The following is a 14548-nucleotide window of genomic DNA, read 5'->3' as shown; positions in this document are numbered from 1 at the left end:
TCTAGGAAGAAAAGGTTATTTATTAAATTAATCGTATATCTATTAAGTAATCCTAAAAGTAGATAGAGACAATTATTTAAATGAAGACACACAAATACTGCCTTTATTTAGATAATCAAAGGTGATAAGGAAATACATTGAATGGTTGATTTTATAAAATAATGTCCATATATTTTATGCAAACGAAATTTCATATCGTTACGACTTGTGCAGCTTAAACTTTATTGGAATCTCCTTTTGTGCACAGAAATCTTTTCTTACGCATCTATAGGTTGCGGCACAATACGCATGTACGTTTTGCCGGAAGGTAACATCACAGTCTTTATATTGCTGTAGGAAGCTTTGGCTTCGCTGTCCGACACGCTCGGATCGATCATCACGTCGTCCCCTCTCTAAAACATCGTACACACGTGTAAAATACATGTAAAAATTGACGTGATAAATCATAAATGAAATGTTTCGCTCGATATTTGATTGTAAACTGCGGAAAAATCAATAACTGAGAATCAAGTGAATTTTTTTTTCTCAAACCTACCTTCCAGTCTACAGGAGTCGCTACTTTGTACTTTTGCGTGAGCTGAAGAGATTCGATTACCCTAATTATTTCGCTGCAATTCAAAGCACGGAATTTTAGTGACTCACACGAAGGACAAGCGATACTTTGGAAAAACCGTGAACGATTCTCACTCGAAATTGCGGCCAGTCGTGGCTGGGTATAAAATTGACAATCGCATCTTCTTGGCTGGGTCGACCACGAACACAGCTCGCGCTGACATGGGCAATCCAGTTCGGATGTCGATCTCCGCGGGATCCAACATGCCCAATAACGTGGCCAGTTTTCTAGCTTCATCCTCTATTATCGGGTACGGAAATTCCTCGTTTATCTCGCCGTAATTCTTTATATCCTAGAAGAGCGTTTTGGTAACAGTACGGCTCTACGAGGGCAATTCGTGCAATCTGACATTAAATTTTATGAAATTGTAATAACGCCATTACCCAGATAGCACATAGTTCTACGAATCTTCTTTTGGAGCGCAAATATTCGAATCAAATATTCTATAAATAGAGAATGTCTTTGGAATATTCGTTCGGAATAATTTTTTAATATTCATCGAGCTTATGTATTGCACATTGTGCGTTGTGTAATACACTTATCTTGTGCAAAAGGCAGTGGAACCTGTGATCATACCATGTATAACCGACACGCTATATTCGACAGATTATTCTATTCACATTCGAAAAAGACTTCTAGTAGTACCAGTCGAATGTTCCACAAACATAAGACAAACGTATAAGAATGATCCAGGGAATATTCCAAATGTTCTTGACGAGTATTCTTAAAATGTTCATGGGAGTGTCTTGTGCTATCTGGGTATCAGAAAGAAGAAAAAAATGGTTAGAATTTTCGTAAGCAAACCTCTATCCATTTACGATGGGAGTCGACTGAGTTACAGGACAATGCGATCACTTTCACACGCAGTCTCCTGAATTCAGGCATTAGTTTAGCGACCCGCGCCAACTCGGTCGTGCAGACTGGTGTGAAATCGTTGGGATGGGAAAATAGGATACCCCACCTGTATTTCGGACAGACGTCACGTGTAAAACAAAGAATTGTGTAATTCAACAACTATAACCGTTATGTGTATATGTATATGTGTATAAATTGATAATATAATTAATTTTTATCAATTTCATATATGCGATCAAAATATATGCATTATACACACACACACATACACCCAAATCACATAATCTGTTAATTACATGCGTTACATGACGGGACACAAATAGACCACAAATAAACAAGGTGTCTCAGGTATTTGCGTTTACACGGTTTACATCTCGAGCGTAACAGTTTACGAATATCTTGGAGGATGCGTAGCAGGGTAACGCCGCCATTTTTAATTACAATCCTTTTCTTATCTCACAGGGTGTTTTCCAGCAACGTACACAGGCGACACTGTGTAACACGGTGAATCGTCTTTGCCTTCGTTGTTTGCCATTATTAAACGAGGATAAAATGATTCTCTACATTACGGTGTCAATTTGTGTCTCTTGCTGGACGGCACCCACGATCACGTGGAAGCGAAGTTTATTTAGGTTACGAATATGTTGCACGATATCTTACGAATCGCCCAGCCACTCGTGAAATTTGATCGTGCCCATCTGGGTGTCAGCTGAGAAGTTGGGGAACACCTCGCCGAGTAAAACCATTGTGTCTCGCTTGCGAAATGTATGTACAATTGTTACAATAAAATGCTAAAGGAGCGCACCGCTGATCCTCCGTTTACACACGTATTTATCGAGCGCAATTGAACGGTGTCGTTCGCCGGGTGGAGGGGGAGATCCCGCACATGCGCACGTAAATACTCGGACGACAGTGTGGATCCTCCATAACATTTGTCGTACGATAAAGCGTGTTGATTGGTTACAAAATGGATAAATTTTTTGGAACCTGCGAGCTCTTCCGATTTTTTCACTTCCCGATAAAATTATCCGGAGGTTAATCTCAAGTTTTAGCCAATCACGTGCATGGATCTGGTAGTTTATCTCCTGTTTAATCGCAACATAACTGGATGTGAGGAAATCGGGCATTAGTAGGCGTTTATAATTTCGCGCGTTTTTACGTCTTTTCACTACGCATGCTCAGTCAGTCTACGCTGCTCGCGTATGACAGGTTCTCTAACCTGTCAAGTCGCTAACTGTAACGATTAATTTCTCGCCTCGCGGGGCAGAGCGACACTTTTTTTTCTGCCGGATTCTTTCGTTGCGCGTAAAAACGCGTCGATTGAGACCAGTTTCGTTGACTTTTGAGGTACTGTAGCTAAACTGAAGAAATACCATATTCTCTAACGTTGTTAACAATTTTGGTTACCAAGAAATGGGGGATACAATGTTCGAGCGGTAACGAGGAACGCAAATAGAAATTATAACGAAATTATACAGATCAATCGAGCTCCAGCCAGAATGGCAGCCATCCGGCACACCTTGCAGAGGGAAGTGTTCAACCTGAGCGACGAGAAGCTGCTCAGCGTGTGCTACGTCAGCAAAGCTTACAAGAAGAAGAAGATGAGCTTTTTGTGCCTGGCCACGACGACGGACACGCCGGGCTCTCTCATATTGTACCAAGTGAAGAAGAACGACAAGAATGTTTATAAGAAGAAACAGTCGTGGCCTCTGAGCGACATACAGGTCGTAGACGGTGTGAAAAACGACTCCATGGACATCGAGATGCATATTGACAAGGTTTACAAGTGGTCGTCCACTACGGCGCAGGAGAGGCGGACGTTTATCAGTAATTTGTACACTTATTCGTGTAGCCTGACTCAGAGGCCGGAATTCAAGAATATTCCCAAGGAGTGGCTGATCGATCCAACTGCGTTGAAGGAGAGTGACAGCATCACATTTACGCCTGGTATGCCTTTGTGGGCAGGTTGTTATTTTCAATTTCCTCATAGAGGAAGCTCTGTGAGTTAAGGTACAAATCAGAAATTGCTTCAGAATTTTAACTCGCACACAAAGCTTTCTCTATGAGTAAGCCAGAAACCTGTAAGCGCACAGGAGAAAAATTAGAAACTTGCGCATGGCTTCCTCATAGAGAATTGCGAATTAAAATTCTGAAGAAGCAATTTCCGATTTGTACCTTGACTCGCAAAGCTTCCTCTATGGGGAAGCAAAAGAACCCGATGATTGGACGCTTCCATTTGAAATGGTGTAACAACTTTCAGATCTTTTGGCGTCACCTATTAGTTCGGATTACCAGCCTATCACTGAAAAAGAAGCTGCGGACTTGAAACAAATGATGGAAAATTGCGAATACGCCGTTTCCAACGCCGAGCTCTTTATGGAAACTCTTTCAAAAGATTTATCTATTCTTGATGGGGTAAAACAATATTTCCTACGAAAAGTATTCCAATAGACACAAGTTAATGTCACGAAATTCACAATATTAATTTATCCTATCCTTGCTTAGGAAAATGTACATTCGGTCTTGGCGTCAGAGCAGAGAGTAACGCAGCTGATGAACAGCATAGACGCGGCAATAATCGAAGCTTCTATCGTAGAAGCGCGATTGGCGGCGTACGATGAAGCATTGGGAAGAATAAGAGAAGTTATGGCTCGAGTCGGGCAGAAAAATCAGGCTATACATACGGCGAATAATAACGCGAGACTCTTGTTGGATAAGCTAAATTTAGTGATTGTAAGTAAATAAGATACGATACGATTGCGAATTAATTTTTTTATTCCATTCGCAAAGTGATCGAGGCTCTGTAATAATTTTATAAAGAAGCGTCTACCAAGATATATGATCAAAATCGTATTTCCCGTCAGATCCCACATTGATATCGTTTGAGGGATGAACTGTATAATTTTCTTTCCAGTCGCAATTAGACATTTCTGCAACGCACCAACGTACCTTGAACGAAGCCGAGCTGCCAGGCGAGAGAGAAGAGCTTGGCCTTGCTGGCGCGGCGCTCTTAAAAGCTATCACAGCACCTCTGCCACCGGGCCTGGATAAGCTGAGCGCTGTTACCGAACAGAAGAGGCGGTTGGACAAACTCAAAGCGAAGTTCTCGGTCATCGTTGCTAGACATTTGAACAATCTTTTTATACACTTGGTAATTTTTTATAATTATTTTCAATATTTTATCTCTTTTTCTCTTAACAATATGATTATGTGTATATAGTCAAAACGGGAATACCTTTCTCAATTTTCCAACCGAATTGTAGGGAAACGATATTGGAGACACATCGACCTCCATGACAGATCTAATATTACCAACTCATCAAGGAGTTCATAACGAGCTTGTACCGTATACCGAATTAATGCAGCTGCTAAGAGCATTGGACAATAAAGCCTTTGTACAGTTGACTAAAGTATATACTGATACCATGAGCAAATTGTACAAGAGAGATCTGAAACGCTTCTTCGAGGAGGCTAAGAATAAGCTCGTCAGCAAACGTTTGCAAGGTAGAAGCGATAGATTTTCTGCGGTAGAACTCTAGTTAGTAAATAATGAAACGATGAGCGTTTAAAAGTCTTCAGTTAGACTACAATGGCATTCTACTCACTTGTGTTCTACTGCACAGTTTCTACATCATTCTCATAAATCGTATATAAAGGAACGGAAAGTTAATAAGGAGCTATGTGTGTTTTAAGCAAATACATCCAAGTCTAGCGGTCAGAAGGGCGAAGATTTGCTTAATCCGGCGCCCATCTGCTTGCTGAGTGGCGAGATGTGGACCCCGATGGACGAAGGGAATCTTTTAGACTCTGTACTTGATTGTGTGCTTTCGCAGATGCAACCGGTGTGTCTCGCCGAGCAAGGCTTCTGTGTCTCATTTCTCCAATTGGACTCTGTTCTCTCGCCTTCCAAAGTAAGTACATCGGTAAAAAAAAAGTTATTTCCAACGTATGTCTATGAATATTTGTTGCTTTGTGCAGAGCAGCGAGATGGAAGAAGTGGAGAACGTAAGTAACGGCGCGGCGAGTCCTGGGTCGGTGACTTCGACGACGAGCAAAAGACTGGAACGTCAGGTGAACGAAGACGTGCGCGCGACTATGGCGGCGATATTTCCGTCGTTGGAAACCGAGTTGAACAACTTTATCGGTTTCCTGGATAAGATTGACAGCTTGTGAGTAGAGTAAAAAAAGTGATTTTGCTACTTAAAATTCTTCTGGAGTTTTTACCAAGGGACTTTCAACCAATGTTGTATATAATCTATCTAATTCTTATTGTTATATATTTTAATGTGTAATTTATACTATTTGCAGTTGGTGTATGTACGTATTAGTGCGTCTATCACAGCACGTCATGTCCGCTCAAGATACCGGCTCGTTTCTATCGATGACATTCGCGTCCGCTCTGATCCACGTGAAACGTGCGTTCGACAAATTCATGCAAGCGCAGCTACAGTCCATATTATGCGACACGAAAGTCAATCGTCGGCACAAATGCGGTATATTGCCGTACATAGAGAACTTCGGGCCATTTGCGAGAACCGCGGAGAAGATTTTCCGCAATTCCGACAGGAAGGTCGACCTCGAGAAGTGGTACACAAAGCTCGTGAGCACTATGTTCGAAGCCATTGTTATTCACAGTCGAGAACACCACAAGACACCACAGGAAGTAATAAAAATGGGTAATTGGAGAATTCAGTATTTAATAAAGTTGCTTAATTTCAATTACTAATAATTATCGCGTGTAATAATACTTGTCGCGCTTCGCAGAGAATTTTCATCATCTCTACGATCTGCTCTCGCAACTAAAAATCTCGGTTTTGGATCACGAGCGGAAGGAAGCCAAGCAAAAGTACCAGGACGCGCTTCGCGCTTATGTTACGCAGTACTTTGGACGGCCTCTTGAGAAACTTAATGTAAATTGCTATTTTTTTATTCTCCTGTGATTGCACAAGAACACGTTATTTAAGAACGTAAATTTTGTTTTAGCTCTTCTTCGAGGGCGTGCAAGCCAAGGTAGGGGCCGGCGTAAAAGAATCTGAAGTCAGTTACCAGATGGCCTTCAGTAAGCAAGAGTTGCGACGCGTAGTGAAGGAATATCCGGCGAGAGAAGTTAAGAAAGGTCTGGAGAATTTGTATCGAAAGGTTGAGAAGCATTTGTGCGAAGAGGAGAATTTGTTACAAGTAAGTGGAACATGGGAAAGAGTGTCGTACTCCAATTTGACGATACGATTTCCTGTAGGCACGAAGATTACTTTCTTGTCTGTTATAATTGTGTTATTTATTTTTAATATTTCAGGTTGTTTGGCGCGAGATGCAAAATGAATTTATTGCGCAATATAGAAACATCGAAGAACTAATACATCGCTGCTATCCGGACAGCAACGTGACACTCGAGTTTGCTATACAGGACATTTTAGAATTTTTCTCGGAAATAGCGCGATCTCATTGAATTAAAATAGAAGTTTCTTTTCATTGTTATTTAATTCGACTTGGCTATTAATACGATTATTATAACAGGCTTATACAAAGAATTATAGATAATTTAGTGGTTCGTTTTTGCGTGATATACAATATATATGCGTATGTATATCTTAGATATAGCAATCTTTTATCGTGAAAAATTGTGTAGCGCTCAAAGATAATAAAAAATTTATTTTAATATTACAGAGCGAGAGTCAAGTGGTAAAAGCTTAATTTATATATTATTTATATTTAAATATATGCTTTTCAATTTTTACGAGATCGTTGATTGCTTCAATCGCTTTTAGGTAACACAGGTTGCCTATCTTGCACAGACTTCTTAAGATAAACATATTCATAAATATGAACTATTTATTGAGGATAGTACAAGTTATTGCGTGTTGTACTCGCACAATAAAGTAATAACATTGTCAACAGCTGCGTGGCCAGATTGCTTCTGTATCTATCTTTAGCTAAGATTTTTATAAATGTTTATTTGCTTTCAGCGGGCTCCTCGGGTGGGTTAAAGTTGAAGAATATAATGCCCGACACTTTTACCTGAAAATAAAGTGCAGGAATTATATAACTGTTCGCATCCATCTCTAATTTGCGATACACGAAAAATATTAAGAATATATAAAAATTAGAAATATAAGAAAATTCTAACGTATACCAGGAGACATACGAGAGTAATTGCGAATTCGGTTGCTCACTTAGATTTGTTGATTCTTATATTTAAGAATAGTTTTAAATGTCTCTTGAAATATTTCTTCGTTACTAAAATGATCCGTAGCAACCGTACGATTATTTTTTCGGCTAGATGGTTTTTAAACGTGTATTTAAGACGATCTAAAATATGAGAATAGACTATAAACTAGCTTTAGAACGCACTCAGTGCGCACTAGTGCGAGCAATGGAATTCGCTATAAGATCTTGTAATTAGATTGCGTTTAGTATTATCTGAGTCAGTGCAAACTTGACACGTACAAAAGTTATGGTGCCAACTAGGACAGCGAGACCAGCGATTAGTTGAGCATTGTACACCTTCTGCCTCGAGTCGTAGTGGTCTTTCCACGCCCCGCACGACTGAGGTATGTCATTTATTGTCGCCTTTTTAATATCCACTGCGTGCGAACTGCTGGACCGAGCGCCTTTGCAAAAAAATTATACATTTAGATGAAAAGTAACGTTGTCTTTCCTACTCTTTTAGTTTATATGCGTTTGTATATTATTTTCGATTTATATGTTCACGCAACAAATTAACAATTTGAACAGTGACAATACCGACTCAAATAACAGATCTCTGATGATTTAGAAATAATTTTCGTTTTGGACGAAACGTCAGTCTCAGGCCCGGTCTACGACGAGCGGTTTCTGGGTGAAAGAAAAAGGACTGACATGTAGTTTTCGACTTCTGACCAACAACTCACTGTAGACCGGGCCTTAAACATTCGATACCACCTCGAGTGGAAAAGTTGTGTCGCGAAGAATCAGAAGAGGAGTCTATCGAAGCCAAAACAAAGTATGTTCTCCGATAAACGACACGATTGTGTTAGTTTTACAAGCATTGTCAGTTCCTCGTCGTCGAAAAATCGTTACTTGTCGAAATCTAAGGAAAGTTGGCAGGAAGCGTTGACTTAATAATCTATCGTTAAAGACACGGCGGATTATTTATCGTCGTCGCGAATTCGCGCAGAGGAACATTCAGCAGCGCTCGCACAGAATCGCAGATTATTATGTAAGGGCAGATTGAATCGCGCGATAGAACAAGCGGTTTTAAAGCAAGGATAATCTCACCGCCTCTGACCAAGTTGCGAGCAATCGGCCGCAACACGTGATTGAGCATTTCGGCGGAATTGACCTGCGTTCGATGCAGTCACGAGAGATCCGCGAAATGTGACACAGGACAGGCGAAACGTCGATGAAACTCGAGAGAACAGCACTCGCCTACGAACTTATCGTACATAGAACGTGAAATGTGTGCGAGGAGCACAGTAGCTTCGATAAGAGACCACGTGATCGTGAGACGATGCGCCATCTCGCGGGTTCGTATATGACAATGGACAACATATTCGGTACCAAAATGGCCGCGATGATAGATTCCCCTCATCCTTCAGAGCCAACTCCCCGCGTCCATAGTATCAAGTAAAGCCCGCTGCAGACGATGCTATTTTTCCTGCTGGATTGCTTGCGATTTAGTAAATTACTATCATTGCACCACTCAGCATTCAGGATTCCTAGTAATTTACTAAATTGCAAGCAATCCAGCAGGAAAAATAGCATCGTCTGCAGCGGGCTTTAAACGCCGGCATCGCCGGCATGGGATGTGTTCGAAAATGGATTTAGTTACTGCCAGTGAAAACAGTATAGTTGGTAGCAATGAAAATTACTGGTGCTGCGTTTTTCGCACGCCAGTAAAGTCAGTATGGCTGGGAAATTGACCAATCACAGTTCATTATTCGACTTACGACATCCAATGTAGACCCAGCCTTACTGACTTTACTGGCGTGCGAAAAACGCAGCACCAGTAATTTTCATTGCTACCAACTATACTGTTTTCACTGGCAGTAACTAAATCCATTTTCGAACACATCCATGGTCGCTCTCAGGTTTTCTGGTTCTAGTTGGAACTTGGAACTTTATAAGAACTAGTTGTTCTTATAAATTTTAAAAGGTCCACGTGAATTGTTTACGGTAAGTTTTTGCAAACGAACCAAGTAATATAAATTGGATAATACAATACAGGAAAGAGAAATCTTTGGTTGTTCACACATTTGAGAATTAATATTAAAAATATAGGTTAAAATTTAAAACATTTAAAATCGTTGTTCAGCGTCGGGTTAAGATTTTTTAGCCCTGGGGCTATTGGCTTTGTGGAGATTCTTAACGAAAAAATACAAAAGGTGTACACAAATCAATTCTTTTTTATTTTCATAAATCTTTCTATTCTCCTTTCTTTCAGAAGAGATAGAAGGAGAAGAGAACTTCGAAGCATTTGTAGCGGTAGTTTGACCGCAACCGAAATAATATTGTTCAATGCCATTTACTTCTAATGACCGTCCAATGGAAATCTTGCATTTAGGTAAAACTTTATTTAAATTATAAACGAATCACGTTACTTACAAAATTATGTCGGGTGACACCCACTAATAAACGAGGCCACCCTCGACTTTTCGCGACACTCTAAGCTGTGCTGAAACTATAAGTAACTGGAAATAATGCAAACACAATATAAATTTCCGCCTGGGAAACATTAATTTTCTAGGAACATAAATTACTTATTTACACGTATAGACACAGATGTAAACTACCATATTTTACACGTATATAAATGCCCAATTCTGATTGAAGCGATACAACTGATTACTTTGCATGCAATAGAGGCAGAAATGAGTCCAAGCCGCCATTACATGTGCCGCATACATAGACATATGTATATGTATGTACACGCACCATCCGAGATATATACCAATGACGATTTATATGTGTGCACGATACGGAACGGAGTCGAGCAGTATTGAGCATGACAAATCAATGGATGGGTGACCGCTTTGGAACCGCTGGAACATCGCGTGCTTATTGGCACTTCCGTTTTAATTTCTTTTTACATAACAAAAAAAATATATATATGGTATCTACATCTTATTTTTCTCTGTGCATTATCGGCACGAATCGTAAAAGCAAACAAAAACATCTCATATAATTGAAAATAATCAAAACCGGTTCATATAATGCCAAGAAATTGCGTGAGAATTGCTTTTATATATATATATATATATATAATCACCCTTCGATATATATATATTTCTTTTTATAAAACGTAAAGGTACTTAAATGTACTAAAAAGGAAAGAAACCTTAAACTTAACTAAAATTATAACTTAACTTACGAGCGTTGATCTTAATAATAAATTTTACACCTATTCGGGGACCCTGAACGTAATTTGACATAAATTAAAATAATGATATGTGAGATTATCATCTTAATTACATAATCCGAACCGGAACGTAAATAAGTATCGATTATCTCGTAAAAATAATAACCATTGACGTATAAATAATATTATTCATTGCGTCACGTGTAGATCTGTAACTAAATTATACTCTAATATATATTGTATGGCGAAAAAAAATTAAATTTAATCGCTTTTGACATGCACTTTCTTTTCGACACTTATCTTATGGGATTGTAAAGATATCAGAGTATAATGCCAATGGTTTTTTTTTACCCAATTTTACACATTTACATTTTTGTTAATGCCATTGATTCGGGCAATTCAACAAATAATGCAATTCTGCTTTTCTTGTACATTCCCATTGGCCTTCTCGATCTCCTTCAGTAGCGTGTGAAAAATATCTGCAACAGACTGTCGAAAAGCGTGAATTTAACGAAAGTTACGCAACGTCAAGAATGAAAAGGTGTCCGCGGGCATACTTCATTTTGTTTCGCACTGGTTTCTAGAAATGCTGCGTTCCAACTTGTTGCTAAACGCTTCCCTTCGTCCGTCGTGACCATACGATCGACATACAGGTCCGTTTTGTTGCCCACTAGTACGATCGGGACGCTGTAAAGAGAAAGACGACGCTCGTGAGTTCAATATGCGCGCGAATATATAAAAATATACGAACGCCGAGGACGCAAATACTCACTGGAGCTTTCCAGTGATGTCGAGTAATTTGTCATAAATAATTTGTACAATCTCGAAACTCTTTTTACTGGTTATGCTATACACCAGGACGTAGCCGTGGATGTCCATCGAATACTGGGTAGGAAATATACTATATTCATCCTGGCCAGCTGTATCTACTAACTTGAGTTCGTAATCTTGACTATTTACTCGCGTATTCTTTGTGAACGCTGTAACATACGAAACGCTGCTGTAGCGCCACTTCGTGCAATCTATATTTCCACGTATTGGCGGCTGCTCAGAATTAAATCATAAAGACTAAAAAGAAACGAGAGTATTCCTTACTATTTTCTATTGTAGGGTCGTACGAGTCTACAAATTGTCCCTCGACGAACTGTATGCTGAGGGATGATTTACCTGTTAAAAGTTGAACGCACGGCATTAGATCGCTCATACCTTCAAAATATACAAACGCAAACGAATATAGAAATGTAACTTTCGCAGTTACATAATGACTCATATAAATCGCTGTCCATTTTCGCCAGCGTCGTTTAACTTTGATCTTGACCTAAGTCATCTCTTGTCCCTTTTTTAAGGAGACAAATTAGAAAGGCTGGTGGCAGAGAACGATCCGTCAACGCCTAAGGATCTGAGTAAAAAGGTTGTTGTGTTTACGATCCCGTAGTAAGACGCGAGCCGATGTCGGAAGTCAACACACAAAGAATTGTCGTAGACACATGTGGTGTTCATCGCATCACAAGGCGACATACGCAAGGGGGAAAGCGCTGACCAAAATCTTGTACACCAATGCCCGCTAATGCCCAGTGGGCATTAACTTTGTCTTATTATCTTTATGATGCTCCAGCAAGGCCCAATGCCCAAACTAATACCCAGTAATGCCGCAAATCTGTACACCACAATGCCCTCAGCGGTTTCCCCCTCGGACATACGTATAGGACAATTCTTTGTGCGTTGACTTCCGACACAGATTTACGTCTTACGGCAGAATCGTAAACGGTTACAACAATCTTTCTGCTCAGGTCCTAAGACTGTCTTGGTCATAGACGTAGGGCGAGGCAGAGAGAAACGTATGTCGTGAAAGGCTATTGTATACGACCTACATTTTTCTCCGCCGTGCCTTAACGTCTACGACTGAAGCCAACGGCACACGATACTACTTTTCTCTACTGGATTGCTCAGAGAACCAATAAGGATGCAGAGTTTTAGGTCAGGTGATTTAAGGCTAAATCCTGATTAGTTTTCGTAGGCTGACGGCAGGGACCAATTCGTGAGCGCTTAAGACTGTCTTAAGTCGCAGACGTAAGGCGAGGCAGAGAAAAACTCAAGTCGTGAAAGTGAGCTTTTCCCTGCCTTACGTATACGACTAATTGTAAGACAGTCTTAGGCGTTTACAAATCGTTCTCCGCCATCAGCCTTAGTCCCAGTCTACAATAGATGATTTAAGCCCTAAGCTTTAAGAAATTGGCCAATCACGGTCAAGTATGAGTAGAATGCGCGACTGTGATTAGTCAATTTCTTAAGGCTTAGGGCTTAAATCTCTATTGTAGACTGGGACTTAAGCGTTTACGGATCATTCTTTACGCTATCGAGCCTTAGGCTGATGGCAGAGAACAATCCGTAAACGCTTAAGACTGTCTCAGTCGTAGACATAGGGCAAGGTAGAGAGAAACGTAAGTCGTGAAAGGCTATTGTATACGACTTACGTTTCTCTCTGCCTTGCCCTACGTCTACGACTACGTCAGTCTTAAGCGCTTATGGATAGTTCTCTGCCATCAGCCTTAGTGTCAGAGGACAAAGCTATTACGTTTATACGTACGAGAAACATTGCTTTTTACTCTGACCCTTAACACATCCGTACAACAAAAGACGTCCACAGCGTGTGTCTTACCTACGGATCTGTAGCCCATAATAGCTATTTTCCTCTGCTTTGGCGGCATGTTGTAGCATGTACAAACTGAAAAGCAGCAAGAATATTCAGTGGAGGCTGATGCATAATCCGGCTAAAACCTGCGAACAAGGGAAGAACTTTGTAGCCCGACCTTGTAACCCGCAGTGTCCTCCTCCTCGCGTTCGTTAGCACCGCGGAGTCGCGGCGGCGATAACGAATCCGCGAAGCCTATCTTGCGCCAGAGGGGCCGCAAGAGACGCAGTGTCCCTCCTGTCGAGGAACAAACCGAGGGAGAGGCGAGCCGGGGGGGGGGAGGAGAAAAAAAACGGAGTGGACGTTGCGCAAATCAGCCCGGATCGGCGTCGTTCACGTCACATTTACATGTATTTACGTAACGACAATCGCGCGCGTTACAGGACGCTCGATTCCCTTTTATCCGTTACTCACGGACGCGAGTTATCGCGAGGCGTTTTCCGGGCGATACGCGCCTCTGTTATTACGACGCGAGAGAGCAAATGATTTAACAGGCGACGTCGTTATCGGACCTCACGGTAGTAAAGTAGTACGTACATATTTATCCGCAGGCCTGATCGACGATGGATTGGCGATCTCGTGAGAAAAGCGATGAAATAAAAAGAAGAGAGGAGAGAAAGAGGGAGGGAAGAAAGGAGGAGGAGGACATACGCATGTACGTTGTACGTCGGAAGTGCGCCTTACATCGGTGCGTGACGCCCCTTGGACCACGGAAGCGGACTACGTGTTGTCCCCGAGGGACCGACGGCACTAATCGGCGTGCACCCTTCGCACCTCGGCGCCGTAAGGAAAGCGACGTCCCCGAACTGCGCACCGTCCGATGCACGTACTACGGAGTACGGAGTTACGGACGCACGCGTACGCGCGACGCACTAACGGGGGAGAGAGAGAAATAGACGACAGGGGTGGGGAGAGGGAGGGAGGGAAAGAGAGTGAGAGATGACGTCAATGACGGACGTGTGTACGGCGTCACGCACGCCTTCGCGCGAGAGAGAGAGAGAGAGAGAGAGAGAGAGAGAGAGAGAGAGAGAGAGAGAGAGAGAGAGAGAGAGAG

The 14548-nt window shown here is 41.3% G+C and overlaps 4 protein-coding genes across 7 annotated transcripts; 1 reads left to right on the top strand and 3 right to left on the bottom strand.

The window, feature by feature from the left end:
- Window positions 1–75: 75 nt before the first annotated feature.
- On the bottom strand, window positions 76–2311 carry LOC105566444 (peroxiredoxin-6). 2 transcript variants are annotated; one of them, XM_012020449.1, is made up of 5 exons: window positions 2129–2311; window positions 1418–1574; window positions 688–905; window positions 536–608; window positions 76–392 (listed from the first exon to the last, which is right to left on the bottom strand). In XM_012020449.1, the coding sequence occupies exons 1-5, from the start codon at window positions 2212–2214 to the stop codon at window positions 258–260; spliced, it is 669 nt and encodes a 222-aa protein (XP_011875839.1). In that variant the 5' UTR covers window positions 2215–2311; the 3' UTR covers window positions 76–257. The 2 variants fall into 2 exon arrangements, with proteins under 2 accessions (XP_011875839.1, XP_011875840.1); XM_012020450.1 differs by lacking the exon at window positions 2129–2311 and adding an exon at window positions 1765–2122.
- Window positions 2312–2420: 109 nt separating this feature from the next.
- LOC105566442 (exocyst complex component 1) lies at window positions 2421–7360 on the top strand. 2 transcript variants are annotated; one of them, XM_012020447.1, is made up of 12 exons: window positions 2421–2815; window positions 2947–3415; window positions 3729–3883; window positions 3974–4201; window positions 4383–4619; window positions 4732–4972; window positions 5162–5379; window positions 5447–5637; window positions 5777–6144; window positions 6233–6378; window positions 6452–6646; window positions 6762–7360. In XM_012020447.1, exons 2-12 carry the CDS (start codon window positions 2968–2970, stop codon window positions 6912–6914), a joined length of 2580 nt encoding a protein of 859 aa, XP_011875837.1. In that variant the 5' UTR covers window positions 2421–2815; window positions 2947–2967; the 3' UTR covers window positions 6915–7360. The 2 variants fall into 2 exon arrangements, with proteins under 2 accessions (XP_011875837.1, XP_011875836.1); XM_012020446.1 differs by having other exon boundaries at window positions 2421–3415.
- Window positions 7280–8925, bottom strand: LOC105566443. Its single transcript, XM_012020448.1, has 3 exons — window positions 8723–8925; window positions 7913–8076; window positions 7280–7483 (listed from the first exon to the last, which is right to left on the bottom strand). Exons 1-3 carry the CDS (start codon window positions 8769–8771, stop codon window positions 7418–7420), a joined length of 279 nt encoding a protein of 92 aa, XP_011875838.1. The 5' UTR covers window positions 8772–8925; the 3' UTR covers window positions 7280–7417.
- A 1072-nt stretch (window positions 8926–9997) lies between these two features.
- On the bottom strand, window positions 9998–14401 carry LOC105566441 (GTP-binding protein Rheb homolog). Of its 2 annotated transcripts, none has more exons than XM_012020444.1 (6): window positions 14179–14401; window positions 13462–13580; window positions 11898–11969; window positions 11575–11782; window positions 11360–11489; window positions 9998–11291 (listed from the first exon to the last, which is right to left on the bottom strand). In XM_012020444.1, exons 2-6 carry the CDS (start codon window positions 13508–13510, stop codon window positions 11202–11204), a joined length of 549 nt encoding a protein of 182 aa, XP_011875834.1. In that variant the 5' UTR covers window positions 13511–13580; window positions 14179–14401; the 3' UTR covers window positions 9998–11201. The 2 variants fall into 2 exon arrangements, with proteins under 2 accessions (XP_011875834.1, XP_011875835.1); XM_012020445.1 differs by lacking the exon at window positions 14179–14401 and adding an exon at window positions 14032–14171.
- Between the last annotated feature and the right edge of the window lie 147 nt (window positions 14402–14548).

This window comes from Vollenhovia emeryi, unplaced genomic scaffold, assembly GCF_000949405.1.
Source record: "Vollenhovia emeryi isolate VEMERY1.0 unplaced genomic scaffold, V.emery_V1.0 DF939144.1, whole genome shotgun sequence".
NCBI lineage: Eukaryota > Metazoa > Arthropoda > Insecta > Hymenoptera > Formicidae > Vollenhovia > Vollenhovia emeryi.
This window is presented reverse-complemented; position numbering and strand designations above follow the sequence as displayed.

Excerpts from the sequence above, each read along its gene's own strand:
- LOC105566444 (XM_012020449.1), bottom strand. The coding sequence starts at position 2,214 with ATGGTTTTACTCGGCGAGGTGTTCCCCAACTTCTCAGCTGACACCCAG. Across the intron at positions 1,575-2,128 it reads CACGAGTGGCTGGGCGATTC|GTGGGGTATCCTATTTTCCC; the intron begins GTAAGATATCGT and ends TCCGAAATACAG. Across the intron at positions 906-1,417 it reads CCCATCGTAAATGGATAGAG|GATATAAAGAATTACGGCGA; the intron begins GTTTGCTTACGA and ends ACGCTCTTCTAG.
- LOC105566442 (XM_012020447.1), top strand. The coding sequence starts at position 2,968 with ATGGCAGCCATCCGGCACACCTTGCAGAGGGAAGTGTTCAACCTGAGC. Across the intron at positions 4,620-4,731 it reads ACAATCTTTTTATACACTTG|GGAAACGATATTGGAGACAC; the intron begins GTAATTTTTTAT and ends ACCGAATTGTAG. Across the intron at positions 5,638-5,776 it reads CTGGATAAGATTGACAGCTT|TTGGTGTATGTACGTATTAG; the intron begins GTGAGTAGAGTA and ends TACTATTTGCAG.
- LOC105566443 (XM_012020448.1), bottom strand. The coding sequence starts at position 8,771 with ATGCTCAATCACGTGTTGCGGCCGATTGCTCGCAACTTGGTCAGAGGC. Across the intron at positions 8,077-8,722 it reads TCGCAACTTGGTCAGAGGCG|GCGCTCGGTCCAGCAGTTCG; the intron begins GTGAGATTATCC and ends TTTTTTGCAAAG. Across the intron at positions 7,484-7,912 it reads TAGTTGGCACCATAACTTTT|GTAAAAGTGTCGGGCATTAT; the intron begins GTACGTGTCAAG and ends CTTTATTTTCAG.
- LOC105566441 (XM_012020444.1), bottom strand. The coding sequence starts at position 13,510 with ATGCCGCCAAAGCAGAGGAAAATAGCTATTATGGGCTACAGATCCGTA. Across the intron at positions 11,783-11,897 it reads CGACCCTACAATAGAAAATA|CGTTCACAAAGAATACGCGA; the intron begins GTAAGGAATACT and ends CGTATGTTACAG. Across the intron at positions 11,292-11,359 it reads CCAGTGCGAAACAAAATGAA|TCTGTTGCAGATATTTTTCA; the intron begins GTATGCCCGCGG and ends GCTTTTCGACAG.